General features: G+C 42.3%; 1 protein-coding gene across 1 annotated transcript in view; it reads right to left on the reverse strand.

The window, feature by feature from the left end:
• LOC138149349 (piezo-type mechanosensitive ion channel component 2-like) overlaps positions 1-18458 on the reverse strand; it is a 97092-nt gene that overhangs the window by 16844 nt on the left and 61790 nt on the right. Inside the window, exons 33-42 of the mRNA XM_069072314.1 lie at positions 16864-17122; positions 13949-14137; positions 11538-11745; positions 10060-10189; positions 9004-9151; positions 6841-7052; positions 4560-4718; positions 3125-3272; positions 1346-1534; positions 40-132 (exon numbers count right to left, since the gene is read on the reverse strand). Coding sequence (XP_068928415.1) covers positions 40-132; positions 1346-1534; positions 3125-3272; positions 4560-4718; positions 6841-7052; positions 9004-9151; positions 10060-10189; positions 11538-11745; positions 13949-14137; positions 16864-17122 — 1735 coding nt within the window. The remainder of the gene's footprint in view (positions 1-39; positions 133-1345; positions 1535-3124; positions 3273-4559; positions 4719-6840; positions 7053-9003; positions 9152-10059; positions 10190-11537; positions 11746-13948; positions 14138-16863; positions 17123-18458) is intronic.

Consider the following 18458-nt stretch of genomic DNA (forward strand, 5'->3'; position numbering starts at 1 on the left):
ACGAGCAGATGATTTCTTGGTGCTTTGAGAGGCACTTACCGGATGGAAAGCATACTGAGCTGTCAGGTTGTCAAATGCTTCCTGAGAGAATGGGATAAGATTTTGCTGCTGAGAACTCATGGTAAAAAGGGTCTAGGGAAAAGAAAATGACATTGAAGTACATCTATTTGGCAATGGTCATTCATTAAATATACACGGTATCCCAAATGTTTTAGTGCACTTTTAAGTTGTATAAGCTATTAAATAGCTTTAATATTGATATTTAATATCGAGGTTGAATAGTTTTGAAAAGCTTTAGTACTGATTACCATATTTTTAATAGCTATTAAAAGCTTAAAACCACACTAAGCCTTTGGGGACACTGTGTATACTAAATAAACATCTACTTAATGTGTCTAGCTTTGGGCTACTCATATTGTGGAGACACAAGGAACCTACTAGTACCTCAAGGAGAATCAAGAGTCACAGAAGACACAACACACACACACACACACAAATGTTAAGTAACAGAAAAGATGTATCAATAATAACTTACATTTCTGTCATGCCTTAAAGTTTACAGAATGCTGTACAGCATGTGAAGGAAGCTTGACAACAACCCAGCTAGGTAGGTCATGGCAGCATGAATATCCTCACTTTTGTTTATTTTTTTGCTTTTTGGAGGGGGGAGTGGAGGGTAATTGGGGTTAGATGACTTGCCCAAGGTCACATGGCTATTAAGTGTCTGGGTCCAGATTTGAACTCAGGTCCTCCTGACTCCAGGGCCAGTGTTCTGTTCACTGTGCCATCTAGTCACCCCATCCTCATTTTTCAATGAGCAACCTGAAGACTGGAGCAGTTATGTGGTTGACCCAGAGTCCCTAGAGCTATGCTATGCTGAAATCTGGACTAGAAGCCAGGTCTTTTGACTGCAATATTCACTTGGTTTCCACTACACCATGGTATCTTTTTTCTGTGCTTTTGGATGTGAACAGGTGCTAAATTGTGTGGTTCAAACCATAGGTGGTGAGAGAAGTAGGTTATCAGTGTGTGCTGGAGCAGTCAGATAAGAGCATGGGTCGCCAAGAGTGGGTAGTATTAGGAGAGGTAGAAAGGAGGGTGGAGACATTCAAGTATAGAAAATGGATGGCATAAGCAAAGACTCCAAGGCTATATTGGACCTACTGTATGCAGGAGCACAGTGAGAAGATGTACTTGGTTGGATAAAGGGTTTGATTTACAGAAGAATGAGTAGGAGAGTTAGGAAAGATTGGTTGGAGACAAATAATGGAAATCCATGAAAGTCGATCTAAATCCCACTCTCCCACTGCCTCCATTTTCCTTGCTCCTCTCCCCATTTCCTTACCTCATAACCACTGATGGAAATTTTGATGGAGACTTCCAGGGGCTGGTTGGTCACTCCCCCCACTGACTTGAGCAGAGACATGAAAACCAGTGGGAACCACATGAGGAAAACTAGGGCCAAAGTAATGACACCGCCCTGTCCATATTTCACAATCTTCTTCTTCTTCTGCCCTGGTAGATGGGGGTATCTCTACACAGGAGAATAAAGGTGGCCAAGGGGAAATAGAGAGAAAGGGAAGAACACAGTTACACCAACTAGAGACAGGAAGACCTGCTCTCCTTGGGCTGGACAAAAGCAGATTGGAACTGGAAGGAATAGCTAATGATGGTTTAAAATGGTGGGGGGAGGAAGGTGTGTAATGAGGGAATTCCATGAGCCCAGGAATAATAATCATGCCCAGGGTTGAGGCCTACTTAGGTCCAAGTTGAGATCAAAGATAGCATAGCAATGGCTATTGTTTAAGTGTGTGAGGATTTAGGCTGAATTATCAATTCCTTAAACAGAATGTTAAGCAGAGGTCTCAGTGACAGGGATGGGAGGGGCTCAATGCCAGGGTTGAGGAATAAAGGATGAGGGGAAGGGAAGGGAACATTTTAGGATCACAGAACTCATAGCTGGAAGGAAACTTGGAGATCATCAAATCTCATCCCCTTCATTTTACAAATAAAGAAACTGAGTAAAATTCAAAATGAAAGGTGTTAACAATAATAAAATGGCCTTGATTTGCAGTAGCAATAAAATGACCAAGTGCAATGACTTGATTTAATAAAATCATCTTTCAAAAGCTGCTGCTATGAGTATTTTTAACCATAAAAAGTCCTAACCTAATGTATTCCTCCCTTTTTTGCTATTGTTGCATATTGCATCTGATGAGTATTCCAACATTCCAAAATGAAGAGTTCACAAATCAGTGTAAACATGTTGATATGTTTATGGATACTGTAGAATGTATGTTTTCCCTGGAAAGAAAAAAAATCAAATAAAATGAAAGTACTGCTAAAAAAAAACCCAAACAAATAAAGAAAATGAGACAAGAGGGAAGAGTGTTTTACTCAACATCACACAGGAGGTATGTTTTAAACAAGTGATCTGCCTCCCAATCCATCACTCTTACCACTCTCCTAACTACCTCTCACACCTCTTTGATGGACAGCAGCTGATGGGAATGATTGGATATTATAGAATCAGAACCAGCCTGGTCTGTGACCAGACCATTCCATATCAGGCTCTTTGATAAGCCAGAGAAGCAACCAGTCTCACATAAGGCAATTACCATGATGCAGCTAGGTGGCACAATGGATAAAGTGTTGGTCCTTGAGTCAGGAGGACCTGAACTCAAATCCTGATTCAGATACTTATGAGCTATGTGACCCTGGACAAGTCACTTAACCCTGTTTACCTCAGTTTCTTCATCTGTAAAATGAGAAGGAAAGAGAAGGAAATGGCAGACCACTCCAGGATCTTTGCCAAAACCCCAAATGGGGGCAGTGGGGTGGGGGTCACAAAGAAGCAGACATGACTAATCAACCCCCAAAAAAAGTTAGGAGGCACCTTGGTGGCTCAGTGGATAAAGCACTGGGCTGGGATTCAGGAAGAACTGAGTTCAAACCCGATCTCAGACACTAGCTATGTGATCTTGGGCAAGTCACTTAACCTCTGTTTGTCTAAATCCACTGTAAAAGGAAATGGCAAACCACTTTGGCAAGTGTCTTCACCAAGAAAATCCCAAATGAGGTTGGAGAGAGTCAGGCACAACTGAACAACAGCATGCTCACACACCTTCTCAGATTCCCGCCAGCATTTCATGATGAAAACACTGGCATACAGGTCCTCCAGACAGATCCAGCTAGACAGGCTGAGGGCAGTGTCAGTCCATATCCAGTCCATGACTGCTCTCAGCTCCAAAAGGAAAGGCACTATTCGAAAGCTGGAAGAGGAGATAAAACCCAGGGATATCTGCTTCACGTCTGCCATCTCACCCTCAAAGCCCCAAGGAGTGAATTCTGATCCAGGGAGGGTTTGAAGGGAGAAGGATTGTCACTCTTAGAACAGATGTTGGTCCCCATTCCAGATGTTTCTAACCATCTTATCATGTTTACATTGTTATTCTTCCTATATTCTTCTGAAGTCATTCCTTATGTATGGAGGAAAGTGTATTTGCAGGTGAACCAGCCAGATATGAAGCTGGAAGAATACTTGGAGGGTGAAATCAGGTGGCACACCCCAAGGGAATGTTTGTGAAATGCAAAGGGAGGAGGGGGCAACAAGGAGAATGCATATGGTACAAATTATTCTTAAAATCATTTCACAGAATCCCAGGGTTGGCAAGGACCTCAGAGGTCACTTTGTCCAACCTCTACTGGAACAGACATCCCTTCTACCAGTTATGGAGAGCTCACTACCTCCCAAAGTGGATATTCCACTTTTGGACAGTTCCAGGTGCTAGGAAGCTTTCCCTTCATATCTAGCCAAATTCTGTTCTATTGCAGCATCTGCCTCCTGCTTTTATTTCTTTCCTCTGGGATCAGGAAGAGCACATCTAATTGTTCTATCTCATAACAGTTCATCAGATATTAGAAATAAAACTATCATGTTTCTCACTTTACCCTCCATGTCCTCTACTCCCAACAAAACAGCCCCAATTCCTTCAGCTGAAATTCATGTGTGTGACAAGTGTTATCACTGTCTCGGTTGCCCTCCTCTGGCTACTCTCTGTATGTCAAGGTCCTTAAAAATACGGCATCCAGAGCTGAACCTAAAATCCTAGATGCTATTGGATTAGGAGAGAGGATAGCAGAGTTATCACCTCCCACATTCCCAACTTCTGTTCAGAATGTTTTTGGTCCTGCAGCCAAAACTCACATTCACATTCTGGGCTTTCAACATCATAACATTGACTCATAGTGAGTTTGCACTTCATAGAAACCCCCCAGGTCTTGTTCATATCTGAACTGCTGCCTGGTTTGCTACCATTCCCTTGGAAGGATCTGCCCTAGAGTACCCTCCCATGAGTAAATTGTGAGTCATAGAAGACAACAGATGTTGCTCAATTGTACATTTGAACACCAGAAATTTCACTTTAATCCCTATATCCTTTTCAAAAAATCATGGGAGAGCTGAAGATTCAATTCTGGCATAAATATCCCTGAGATTTTCCTGTAAATAACCATGACAACATAAGGTTTTGTGGAAGGTGTGAAGTCTTCTCATTTACCCTTGAAATAGGAAGAGGTTAAGAAAATTGAAGTTTTTGGTCAGAAAGTTGCCCAGGATACGATTTGGATAGCCACATTTTATCTGATAGGCTGACAAGCCAAAATAAAGACATTTGACCAGGTACCAAATCTGAACCACGTAGTTTGCACTGAACCTCCTGCAAGTAAACAGAAACATCTGTTATTGTTAAGCTTCTGAGGCCTTACCTTTCTGTCTGTGTCATGGAGAGGATAACCCCTGTCATACTGTTGTAGTCTGGAAAAACTATTTTTTTCTGGCTTAGTCTTTCTCCATACAATAAGTTCTTTGTTCCCAAACCATGGCCCCTCCTCCTGCCTGATGACTTCTCTCTTTAGCTCTGCCCCTTTTCTGGGAAGCCTAGCTAATGAACATTTCCCTACCTGAGGGGTGGGAAATCAATTAGACTTATGGCACCCCATAAAATACCAGAGTAACCCTCACCTCAGTCTCTCTAATCTTGGAGCTGCTCTGAAGCACAGAACAACGTTGAACTGAGGAGTCCAAGACCATTTGTGGATTCCTCCTTCTACTCTGGCCTGAAGACCATAAGGCCAAGACTCTCTGACATCACCTCTGGCTGTATTCCTGCCCGGCCCTGTCCCAGCCCAGCTTTATAAAGGTTGCCCTAATACCCTTTCCTAGTTATCCTGACTCTCTTCTCTGTGCTCCCTCGCATGGCTAAGTCATGTGGCCTTCCCTTTTGGACCTTCCCTTAAATGTGCCAAAGAAAGGAGCCTACTGCTTTCAGCATTCGGCTCAATGCCCCATCCAACTCTTCCATCAAGTCTTTTTTAGTCCCTCTAGAAGGCAACAGCATAGCATTTTAGGTTTGGAAGAGACCTTAGAGATCATCCATTTTTACAGAGGATTAAGTGGAAAAAGAGTCACATGAGTTGAAGTGATTTACCCAAGGCCATACACATATTGAATAGGATTGCTGGGTCTCTGAATTTGATCAAAGTGTAGCACTTTTTATACTAGTAGATTATTAGATAGATATTGATATGTAAACCATAGCATAAACAATATTATGATAATAGTTGTTTGTTGTGTGATGGAGAGGGAGGTGTGGAAATCCTTATATGAAATTATATCATTTGAATGGGTCTTTGATCAGAATTTTGGTCAGAACACCTGTAGTCTTCTTCTGCTTTTAATTCTTTCTTTAAATTATTATAATTACCTTTTAATCTATTATAGTATAGCATTATAGTTTTTAATTCTTCTTTCCTTTTCTGACAAAGGCTTCTCAGTGTAGGGAAGGCACTGTAATGGGTGTTAATGTCAGAGTTTCCCTAGGCAAGCACTTTCTATGCTAAGTTTATTATTCCCTTGCTTGCTTAATTGGATCACTGAAGGCCATCTATTTCGTCCTTACCAACTTCCCAGCAGAAAATGGGGGAAAATATATTCCACTCCAGCCATAGTCACTGCCAGTGGCTTCCCCAGGGAGACATGGTAGGGCTCAAAGGATTACCAGCCTCCAGTAGTGTTTACCACAAGGCATTAGCACCAGTCCTGACCATGCCACAAAGTCATATGCCACCACCATTATTAGATGCTAAAAGTCTTCATGTATCCACTCAAGGCAGTTCCTCAATCATGCCTGGAATGTTCTCCTTCACCTCCACCTCCTGGCTTCCCTGACTCAGCTCAAATCCCACTTTGGCAAAAGGCCTGCCCCCATCTCTCCCATGGCTAGTGTCTTCCCTCTGAGATTTCCTCTCATTTACTCCATATATATCCACAAATATATATAAATGTATGTGTTGTCTCTCCCATCAGAATGTAAACTCCTTGAGGGCAGGGACTTCCCCCCCCTTTCTTTGTATTCCCAGAGGTAAGCATGGTTCTTGGCATATAGTAAACCCTTAACAAGCTTGTGGGTCAATTGAATGAGATTTGAAGCTAAACAATTAATATGTCTCTCCTGTCCTGCTGCTGTCTGGAAGAGATTTGCCAGTCTCATGACATTGAGTTTATGATAGGTTCCTTTAAGCAAGTCAAGAAGGTTGTACCTCTCTCATTTCAGTGAAAAGTTTGTATGGCTTAATGAACATTCCTCCTCCTTGTTCCTACTGTGTACCCAGCAGAGTGCCTTGCACATAGTGCTTAATAATAGTCATTAGATTAAATTAAGTTGAACTGTCTATACTACTCATACATGGGAGCCTTGAATACTTTGGGTTTTCATATCCTTAGAAATAAAATGAAAGATTTTCCCCTATGTTGATTTTTTTGTCCCCCATCAGAAATACCTCTTGGTTACTTCAGGAAGAATGAAAAACAGCCAGAAGTGAACTCCGATGACGAGAACAACCTGAAATACACACTTGCCGTACATGGTTTTCCTCAGATAGATGGCACGGTCCACAATCATGCTGCCAAACTGAATAAGGATCATTGCCAAGAAAGCTTCTGGCACCTGGTCCTCAGAAAGTGTCTCAGAAAAGTCAGCAGTTGAGTATTTCTAACAAGATGAGAAATATTGGTTAGGAAAACACAGTCTTCAGGGTATATGGAACAGCTGGCAGAAACAACCCACCCAATTTCCTTAGATACCCCCATGATCAGGTCACAGACTTGCTCAGTAAGTGTTAATGGCTCTCTAGTTCCAATATAATAAACACCAAGCTCATTAGCCTCAGATCCAAGACAACAGGATTGAGTGATTTTTAGAGTAAGAAGGGTCTTAGAGGTCATTCAGTTTAACCAGCTTGTTTTACAGAATAGGAAACTGAGGTCCAGAGAAGTTAAGTGACTTACTAAAGATTACCCATATTGTAAATGTCAGAGCTGGAATTTGAACCCAAGTTTTGTTTTAAATCCAATGATCCTTCTACTACTGCATACTCCCAAACCCATCCACCATCATTCCTCAAACTTTCTCTTCAGATTTATGTCCACTACTACCTAACACAAGTCTCTGCTCCTACCAAATTGGTCTCTTCACAGTCCCCTGGCCATACCTTACAATTTTCAGTGTCAAACCTGTGTCCATACCATTCCCTCACTATAATGGTCTTTATCCTTCTTTCCCTATTGAAGTTTTTTTGAGCCTCTGAGGCCCATCTTAAGCACTACCATCTACATTAAATCCTCCTAGGCTGAGGTGCACTCTCTCTATCTCTGTTTCTCCTGTTTCTGCCTCGGCCTCTCTCAACTCCCACAGTACTTTCTGTACAATAGAATGTAAGCTCCTTGAGGGAAGGAATTATCACTTTTTTTTTTTACTATGAATCCCCAGTACCTAGCAAAGTGCCTTGCACACAGTGCTTAATAATAATCATTAGATTAAATTGAGTTGAGTTGTCTATACTACTCACTTAACCACAAACTATACTGTCTTGTCTCTTTCCTTCCTTCCTCCCTCCCTCCTTTCCTTCCTCCTTCCCTTCCCTTCCTTTCCCTCCTTTCTTTCCTCTTTTTTCTTCTTGTTTATGTCTTCCATACATTCCTCAAGGACAGAAACTATATTCCTTTCACATCTCAGCATTCCCACTGCTTAACAACACTTTTCACTTATTCTAGGCAAGATGAAGAACAGTCAGGAGTTAATGCTAAAGTGTCTCAACCAAAGTAAGTGATTAATAAATATTTGTTGAATTGAATTCTCCCCAACTAAACTCTATAACTCTTAACACCACAGACTGTATCTTCCTCTTTGTATTTCCCACATTGCCTAACACTGTGTTCTGACCATGGCAGATATTTAGTAAATCCTTAATAATGACAATGAACAGAGCTGTAACTAAAGTTCTGGTGCCTTGGGCAATCAGAGCAAAGTGTGCTAGTAGCCTGCCTAGGACTAGAGAACCCAGAGACGACTTAAAGGAGGGGATATAGAGGATCAGGGCATAGAAGGAAAGGGATTGCCTCAACTCAAAAAGGTTCTATTGCTTCCTTCCTTCCCTCTCCTTCTATTACCCCAAAACACTTCTCTTGTTGCCCCCAGAGGTTGTTCTATTTACACCCATGGTGAACCAGTAGTAGGAAGCACAGAGCATATATAGAGCTGAGGGGGAAGGACATGAGTAGGGAAGGAAGAATTCATAAGCTAACCCATCTGCCAGGACAGCAGAGAGTGATCATTAATGCCCAGATGGCCAGTGGCCATCACTTGTCCTGCTTCCCAGCTTTCACTTTAATTAACAATAGCAGCAAAACAACTTAATATAAGCCTTGGATATAGCACAGAAAGCATCAGCCATTTTAGTAATGGGATCTGAGAAATTGGTATTTAAAGCAAAAAGATTTATCTGCTGCCATTCAGCAAGCCAAGGGCCAGATTCTTCTTGCAATGTGCCCAGTTCACCCTCCTTAAAAGTGTGCCAGTAAAGGAGAAACTCCAATGCTCTGAGAAGCCCTGGAGGAAGCCAGAGTGCTGAGCCATGCAGGTTGGAAAGATAGACTATGCTTACTCCAAAGGCCCAGTATCCAAAGATGATGATGAGAAAATTGATGCCCTCAACCAGGAACATGAAGGCATAGACATCACACACGGGGCTGACTTCTGGGTGGATGATTTTGTAGAAGAACTGTCTGATGGGCCAATAGATCTGGAGGGCACTAGGGAGCCAAAGATAAATGCAGTGATGACCTGTTCCTGAACTATACAGCTTATCATAATCTGTCAGGGTAGGAAAGGATTTCATGACGCAATGTCTTATAATAATAATAACAATAATCATAACCACTAGCACTTAGGGCTTCTCAGGTCTGCTAAGGGCTTTATATATGTTAACTTCTTTGTACCTTACAACAACCCTATCAGCTAAGTGCTGTCATTATCCCCATCAACCCTAAACTGAGGCAAACAGCACTTAAGTGACCTGCCCAGGGTTGCACAGCTAGGAAGTCTCTGAGGCAGGATTCAAACTCAGGCCTTTCTGACTCCAAGTCCAACTTCAAGAACACTATAGCCCCATCTTTAGCACCTACAGCTCCTGAAGACCCAGAAAAGACCCTTAAAAGTTCTAGTTACAAAAGTCTGTGGTGCTATCAAATGGTTCAACATCAGAAACAGATAAGGTTTTATCAATTGAAATGACAGTAAGGAAGATGTTGCCGACTGGATTGCTGCTGCACCCTAAGGACCATATGATCTTTTCATTTTGCAGCTGAAACTATTTTTATGTCTTATTTCACACATTAGAATATGACTTCTTAGAGGGTATAGACTATCCTGCCTTTCTATTTGTATCTTTGTACAAAGTAAGTGCTTAATAAATGCCTTTTCATTCATTCATTCATTTGATGCCAGGGCTGGAAGGCCCTTTAGATAGTAAAATGTCAAAACTAACATAAACCTTAGCAATCACCAAGTCCACTCTACCTCCTCTATTTCTCAGGGTCACTGCTCAAAGGGTCACTTGATTAGATCGTGAAAATATCAGAACTAGAGCCTAGGTTCCCTGATTCAGGGTCCTGAGGCTCTTCTTTCTAGCCCCTCCTCTAACAAAAACACTCTCAATTACGTTTGAGTCACCAGCTTTCTGGATTTCACCAGCTGTTTCTTCAGCATCCTTGCAGTGAGCAGTCTTCCATTGATTGAAAATTTCCTGAACCAGCTCCTTAGCTTCCTGGCTCTTCTGTCCTGGGATTCCCCTGAGAAAAGACACAAGATAGAAGCAATCGCTCTTCTAGGATTGCTTTTGGAGCCTCCCTCTCTCCCCAAATCCTAAACTACCGGAGTGTAACAATCTGGCTTCTTTTCCACTGGAGAGAAATGCACATGCCTGATTTAAGGGACAGTGCCTTGTTCTTTAGAATGAAAGTCATGGTTGCAGCCCCAGCCTTGCTCTTTATGGGCCTCTAGACAGACATCTTTCAGATAAAGACAGGGAAGTGGGGGGGAGTGGGGAGGATTTGGGTTATCCAGGTAGGAATAAGGATAGGAGGAGGCTAAGGGACTGAGAGCCTGGCCAGGCACAATCATCTAGAGCAAATTCTAGTGCAAAGGCACTTTTCTGAGGGGTATCCCCATTGTATTATGCAACTAGGGATTGGAGATAGGAAAGAAAGGATGGGAGGGGATTGGGGAGAGGAGGGAGGATCATGGGATTACAGCTAGGAAACAGAATCATCTAATCTGTTTTTTTGTTTGTTTGTTTATTTACTTTTTGGAGGGGGAAAGGCAGGGCAATTGGGGTTAAGTGACTTGCCAAGGGTCACACGGCTAGTAAGTGTTAAGTGTCTGAGGCGGATTTGAACTCAGGTCCTCCTGACTGCAGGGCCAGTGCTCTATTCACTGTGTCACCTGGCCCCCAATCTGGGTTTTTTTTTAAACCTATTTTGATAACTATATTTCAATATAATTGGTTTCCTTGGTAATCCATTATGTTTTATGCATTTAAAAACATTATTCTGAGAACAGGTCTATAGGCTTTATCTGACTGTACATTATGCACACAAAACAGGTTTAGAACCTCAGATCTAATTCAGCCTCTTGAGTTACCAGAAGGTGAAACTGAGGCATTGAGAGGTTATCACTGCAGAGCCAGTTTTCAAACTATAAAATGAGGCGACCAAATAGACTGAGCCATCCTGGTGTTAGGAATAGGCCACTGAACTTGGAGGCAGGAAAGCCTGAGTTCAGATCTTGCTTCAGACACTTAACAGTGGTATAACCTTGGGGAAGTTACTTGACCTCTGGGCCTCTGTTTCCTTGTCTATGTAATTAGGGGATTGGAGTCTACCACCTCTAATATCCCTTCCATCTCTACTTATGAAACCTATGTCCTTTGACTCCATATCCTTCCATTATCTATTTCTCAAAGAGGCTAAAGGGGAAGAAGTAGAAGGAAGAGGAGGAGAAGGAAGAAGGAAGGGAGGGAATTGAGGAGCTGGTAGTGAGGAAGCCAGAACAAGATTCCTAACAAAGGAACGAGATTTGGGGAATTAAGAATAAAGAAATAAATCTTGAGTTTTTATAACTTTTTTTTCCAAAGCCCACCTGTACCCAAAGGTGTTTGTCTCTTTCTCCAGAAAGCCCACAGGGAGGGGGCAGGCTGAGCAAGAGGATGAAGCTCTGCCTTCCAACCCTGGGGGACGACCCCTGGCTTTCTGCTGCTACTGCGTTGTCGATTCTTGGACTTTTCACTCTTTTTCTTTTCTTTGCAGTTAGCCTGGCCAGAGGATGGCTCATCCCATAGTCCTAGATTCTGGATGGAGGGAAAAAGGAAAGAATCTGAGGATTTGCTAATATCTCTCCTTCCCACTTCCCAGGTCCAAAATAGACACACCCATGGGCCTAAGAGCAGAAGGACAAGCTATGGTGAAGAGCCCAAGATGACACCGTAGGATTTGGGGGCACAGAGGCTGAAGGATCCCAGAAAAAACAACCCACGAATCCCAGAATGGGAGCTGTTGTATGACTCTCATAACACCCCTCCCAAGCCCTGCCACATAATTCTACTAAACTCAACTAAAAATGGGTGTGTAGGGTTATAGAGAACATTTGAAATCCAGAGGTTGGACAGGAGGACTGGTTTGCAAATGTGGTGGGATGCCTCCCCACTGTGAGAGAAGGGAACAGTGCTACTTGAGAGCCTTGGAGCTCTCCAGAGGCCAGGGGCCAGACTGCCCAGGGGATGGGAAAGTGCTTCCCCAGGCCTGAGTCTGATAGAGCCTCTCAAAATGATCTGTCCTTTGCTTCCTTTAAGTCCCAACCAAAATCCCACCTTCTATAGTAAGACTTCCTCAACCCCTCTTAATTCCAGTGCTTTCTCTATTTTAATTATTTCCTCTTTATCCAGTATATAACTGGCTTTGTATATAGTTGTTTACATGTTCTCTCCCTGTTAGAGTAAGCTCCTTGAAAACAGGGACTATCTTTTACCCTTTTTTGTATCCCTAGGAGCACAGTGCCTGGCACACAATAGGTGCTTAATAGATATTTATTGAATGAGGGAGGGAGTGAAAGAATGTCCCTGGAAAGGGTGCTGGTGCTTTGGGTAGGGCAAGGCAAGAGAGGGATGGATCTAGCCCTGAGACTCTGCTGAAAGGCCATATCTTCCTAGAAATGCCTCTGCCTCTCCCATTGCCAGGACTATTGAAAGCTTTTCTTCTTAAACCCTCAAAGTCAGCTAAATTTCAGCAGTCTGGCAAAGACCATTGGACCAGGAGCTGGAAGAAGCGGATTTTTGTCCCTGATCTGACACTAACTCCATGCCATTGAAATTACAAGTCTGGTGCCTTCTGTCAATCTCCATCCCATTCCCATCACCTTCCTTCTCTCTGGGATTCACTAACTTTGGGTTAGGGTATCTGTAAAATGAGAGCAATGCCTGCCTCACCTGGACTGTATGAGGTTAAAAGGGGATAGAGAACAGATCTGTGATTTCACTGATACAAGGGAATTACAGACCACAAAATTCCCTCTGCAGATACAGGGCAGAACTTAGTCTACAACTAGTACTCTTAGTTACTTAGAGTATCAAGCCATTAAGTGACCTGTCCAGGGTTACATGGCCAGGCTGTATCAGACTTAGGACTCGAACCCAAATCTTCATGTCTTAGAGACCAACTCCCCAACTCCCAAGACCACAATTACAGGACTAATTAGTTTAAATAGGAAACTACCAAATGACTTGCTTCCTCTGGGGTTTGAGGGGATGGGAAGCCTCCCCATCTGTGGCCTCATGAACCCCTCCCCCTCTTCTGCTTTGGTAATGTCTGCCTCTTCCCCCAACTGAGAACACTCTTCATTAGGCTTGCTTGTCCTGGCAAGGTTTGTAATTCATGCTTCAGGTACAAAAATGCCTAGTTTATGCCTATGGCAGGGAAAGAAAGAGGGTGTGTGTTTTGAGGTGTGTCTGAAGAAATAGCATAAGGAAAGAAGAGAGAGAGGAATTTCTTTGTATTTACTTCCTGTCTTAAACTCAGAATTCTGGGTATTCATCATTGTGAAGAAATCTCAATGAAGTGAACTTTGGGGGAAATTTAGTTTCCTAAGTATTTCTGGCACCAAGCCCAATGGGATTATATAATGCAGTTAAAAATAAAAATTTAAAAGTCCAGAAACAGATCTGATTTAAAACTGTCTTTAACGCAGACCTTTACACCAAGTGAAAAACACCAATGCCTTCAGGCCAGGCATTCTGACCAGGAGTCCGAAATTTAAACATCTTTTAAGTCTTAGTCTTGAAGGCATTTGGGCAGGGCAAGCAGCCATTTCTGTGTCTCAGCTTTCTCATCTGGAATATGGGTGTTGATTTGAGCCTGTCCAATGTGGGGGCTGTGAAGTTCAACTAATTCATTTTTTTCATTAAAAACAAGAAAAATGTAAAAAGCAAGAGTTGTCAGAAAATAATAAAATGAACGAAACCATTTCCAAAGGACACAGCCTCTTCTGGGGTCATTTACCTTCAAGATTGACCTATGATAGAACAAAGTCAACAGTTGGACAAGGTCACAGTGGACATAGCCGCTCCTCTTTTCAATCCCAGCTATATTTGGCAGAGAAAATGGCTTCTCTCCATGTATGCCTGTATACAGCTTTGTGGTCCAGGGAAAGAATCCAAACTGCGAAAAATATTTGACCACTACTGTTGCCTAAAGAGAGAGAAGGGAAAGGAGAGAACACACAAAACCAGCTGAAAGTACTTATTTAGTCTAAAATTAGTCTTTCTTAGACCAGAGATTTCTCTAACGAGTATTATCTGTAGAAATAAGAGAGAGAGAGAAAAAAAAAATAACCCACATCATGCTGAACTCTCTGGATACCACTGTCTGACACGGCTAAAGTGTATAAAAGAGAAGGGAAGTGACCGTGGACATGTTTCTTCCTCTCTCTGGCCTCAATGTCATCATCTGTAAAATGTTACAGTTGGACTAGATAACCTCTAACGACCCTCCCATCTCCAAACCTATGATCTTATGCTTTTGTTCAACCTTCTAAAATTTCTTTGAGATGTTTATTCCTTTCCTATTTGTATGTGTGGCTTGGACTCTAAAAGTTTGTGCTTATGAGTTTCTTCAGTATTTATTGCGGGCATATTATTTGGCATGGTTCTCAAATAGTATAATCAAATTCCAATGTTCTCTCAGCCCACTACCCCAAAGTCAAACCATTGCTCATGGGATCTCTGCTAAGGAACTGTCCTCTTTTTGTGCTGAAAACGCTTTGTCACCCAAAGCACGACCCCTGGTCACTGCCGTGTTTTTTCAAACAGCCTGACTAGTCTAGTCCTCTTCTTCTCTCTGGAATCCTAATGCTCATTTCTGCCTGTGAAATTTGAAATCTGCCCCATCCGTCAAGATCTAGCTCAAATGTCACCTCCTCCTCAAAGTCCTTCCTGATCCTCCCTAAGACAGAAGTAACACTTCTGGCTTCTGAACTCCTATGGTACTTATTCCATTCAATCTTGTTTTCTATTTACTTCTACACTTACTTTATCTTTGCTACCAGACTGTGTGCTCTTTCAGAGACTGAATCATTCATCTTCCGTCTTCCTGCTTTGGGAGTCCCAAAGATGCTTCTTTCAACTTAAAGAAAGTCACAGCTAAAAGGGATGTTAAAATTCTGTGCAAAGCTAAAACTGTAGTAGAGTGCTGCACTCAACACTAGGAAGACCTGAGTTCATATTGTGCCTCTGATATATATACTCCATGGGTGACTTTGGGCAAGTCACCTAATTTCACAGTCCCCCAGACTGCTCTCCATGGCTAAGAGGTACAGAGAAGGGGTTAACTTGCATGACAGAGGCAGTTTTCTCACATCATTATCAATGAAATCACAAGTCTAGTCTCTGTCCCCATGAAATGTTTATTAAGTGCCTCTAATTCAATTCAAACAAACATATATCAAATGCCTACTATGTACAAGCTCTGTGATGATGCTATAATTTTCCTTTTTAGGATCCAGGCATAGGGAATTCCAGTGAGAAAATTCTATTTACTGATGTAGACTGAAAATAATTTGAATGACTTTTAACATTAGAAATTCACCAGGGCACTAAGAAGTTAAATGACTTGTCTAGGGTCATATAGCCATATGTGCCAGTTGGAACTATAGTTTTTTTAACTCCAAGGTCATTCAGCCATCTAGCCAGTCAATCAATCATTCTGTCAATAAACATTTATTGGAGTGTATGGCATATTCAGGAGGACTAGCATCTTTGGTGGGAGGGCTTGCCAAAACTTTTTCAAGGTTGCTCATCCACTGTTGGTGTCTACCTGATTCATCCAACTCTCACCTGTGGCTCCACAAAGCTGTAGCAGTGACCACACCCTGGAAAACCATCTCCTTAGATGGGCTGAACCAGGTTAAGGCCTCAAACCTGTTGTCGAAGGCCTACCCCAAACATGTGAAGAATTTCTCTGGTGGAATGAATGGGTGAATGAGAACAGTTTGTTCCAATGGCCATGAAGGCAGCTGGAGCAGGTGCTATGGAAGGCTTAGAACTTGGTCAGACATCAAAGACACCAAGGTCACCCACTGCATGCGGGGCCATTGTCAGTTGTCTTGGCTTTTGCTTTACCACTAGACTTCAATGACTCAGGAAGAGAGAATTAGGCTGATGACTTTGTGTAACTCTGCCTCACTCAAATCTCAAATCTCACTCTCAAGTCAAGACATTGCCCCCATGATGTCATTGGTCCTCTTCAAAAACAAAGGACAAACAACAAGTGCTTAGTGTATCCCAGCATTGTGCTAAGAGCCAGGGATACAGAGAATGACAAACACCCACAGACACACACACACACACACACACACACACAAGCAGTCATCACTCTTGAGGAACAAGCATTCTAGTAGGAGTGACAACATGTTAACATGGAGACGCATACAAGACATACACAGAGTATCTGAAGGTAATGGGAGGGGAATCCTATTCATTATGCCACAATGCCTCTTTATTATAATTATCCTTTAGAAAAGTCTGTGTGTGATTTCCTTTTGATTCTTGGAAGCTAATTCATTGTTTGCACGGTCTGAAGGGGAGGTAGGGCTAAGAAAAGTATAGTGAGTAAGGGCATGGTAGTATGTGAGTGCTGGATAGCGAGGTGGCGCAGTGCCAGCTCTGGAGTCAGGAGGACCTGAGTTCAAATCTGGCCTCAGACAATTGCTAGCTGTGTGACCCTGGGCAAGTCACTTCACCTTGTTTGCCTCGGTTTCCTCATATGCAAAATAAGCTGGAAAAGGAAATGGCAAACATCTCCCGCATCTCTACCAAGAAAACCCCAGATGGGGTCATAAAGAGTTGGACATGACTAAAACCAAACAACAACAACAACGTCGACGACAACATGTGAGTGTTATCTTTTGCTGGTCCTACCTCTGTGTAAAAGATGGCAGTCATCCAGAAACGCTTAGGAGGTCTTGGGACAGAAAGCATAGCCCACAAGAAGCATAGAACAGGGAGCACGAGTGTCAGAATGGAAGCTGAAATCATGTGGTTTAGAATGATCACGAAGTAGCAGAGCATTTCGGACTTGGACTCAATCAGCTTGTACAGCTCCAAAGCGAGCTTCACCATTCGGGGGAGGCTCCCGTAGAACTTCTCTGCCTCCTCCAGTTCTTCGTCATAAAACACCCTGAAAGGAAGAACCAGCTCAGTTGGAACAAAATGAGAACACCCCCAGGTAGAAGCTTGAGAGGGGACACAGGGCAGTGGAAACAGCACTATACTTGGGGAGCCATAAGACCTGGATTTGAACTGTGACTCCAACTCTTAGTATGTGACCCTGGTCAAGTGGCTCTACTTTTCATTTGAACTGGGACTCCAACTCTTAGTATGTGACCCTGGTCAAGTGGCTCTACTTTTCTAAGCCCCATCTGTGAAGTAAGCATAACGATGCCCCTGCATGCTTCATAGGTGCATCACAAGGAACAACGTAAAACTTGAAGCATCACATAAGCTGCTTTCATTGAGAAGCAGCAGGAAAAAGAGGGCTGGATTTGGAGCAAAAGGTCCTGGGTTCAAGTACTTACTACATGTGTGACCTCAGATAAGGTATTTCCCCTCATCTGTAAAATGAGGATGTTCAACTAGATGATCTTGAAGGTCCCTTTCAGTCCTAATTTTAAATCTATAATAATAACTACAGAGGCAAATGTGCCCTGCTTTAAGGAGACCTTAGATCTAAAAATCATTTTTTTAAAGAAAGCTAATGGCCAGGAGGTGATCATCTATTTCATAAAAGTATTCCTTTAAATAGTGAGTTTCCTTAAGGCATTTAAAATATGATTTATAAAAGCTCTATTTGTTCAAAATTTGTATGGCACATATTTTCAAACAAATGATTTTTGAGAAGCAGCATAACAGATAGATGACTAGCCTTAAAGCCCAGATCCTGAATTCCAATCCTGTCTCTGACACATTCACACAAGTGACCAATCACTTAACCTCTCATAGCTCTGATGGTAGAGGAAGTTTCGTCATCGGGGAGTTCTCTGAACCAATGAAATCAGAACTACAGTCCCTAATATTAATTTGTCCCAAAGACCACTTGCCTCTGGCTTCCTGGGGCACATATCTTACCTCTTTAACCCAAGTAGAGTGGTTTGGACTGCCCAGCAGATAACTTCATTCATAATGGATTATACTCTTACATTTTTCTTAAAAACTCTGATCAATGCAATAAGCAACCATAATTGCAGTGTCTTGAGAATGAAGTATGTTCCCCACTTCCCAACATGGCAGTGATGGATTCAAGATGGAGAACGAGACATCCATTTTCAAACATGGCCAATGTGAGATTTTCTTTTGCTTGACCTGAATATTTTTAACAAGGGTTTTGTTTTTTCAATTTTGGGGGCAGCAGATTTACAAAGAGAAAAATGCTTGTTATTTAGAAAATAAAATAGAAAGGAAGGGGAAACAAGGGAGAGAGAGAGAGAGAGAGAGAGAGAGAGAGAGAGAGAGAGAGA

The sequence above is a fragment of the Petaurus breviceps genome, unplaced genomic scaffold (assembly GCF_028583685.1).
Source record: "Petaurus breviceps papuanus isolate PSGF00001 unplaced genomic scaffold, PetGlider_PUasm1.0 90847, whole genome shotgun sequence".
Classification (NCBI taxonomy): Eukaryota; Metazoa; Chordata; class Mammalia; order Diprotodontia; family Petauridae; genus Petaurus; species Petaurus breviceps.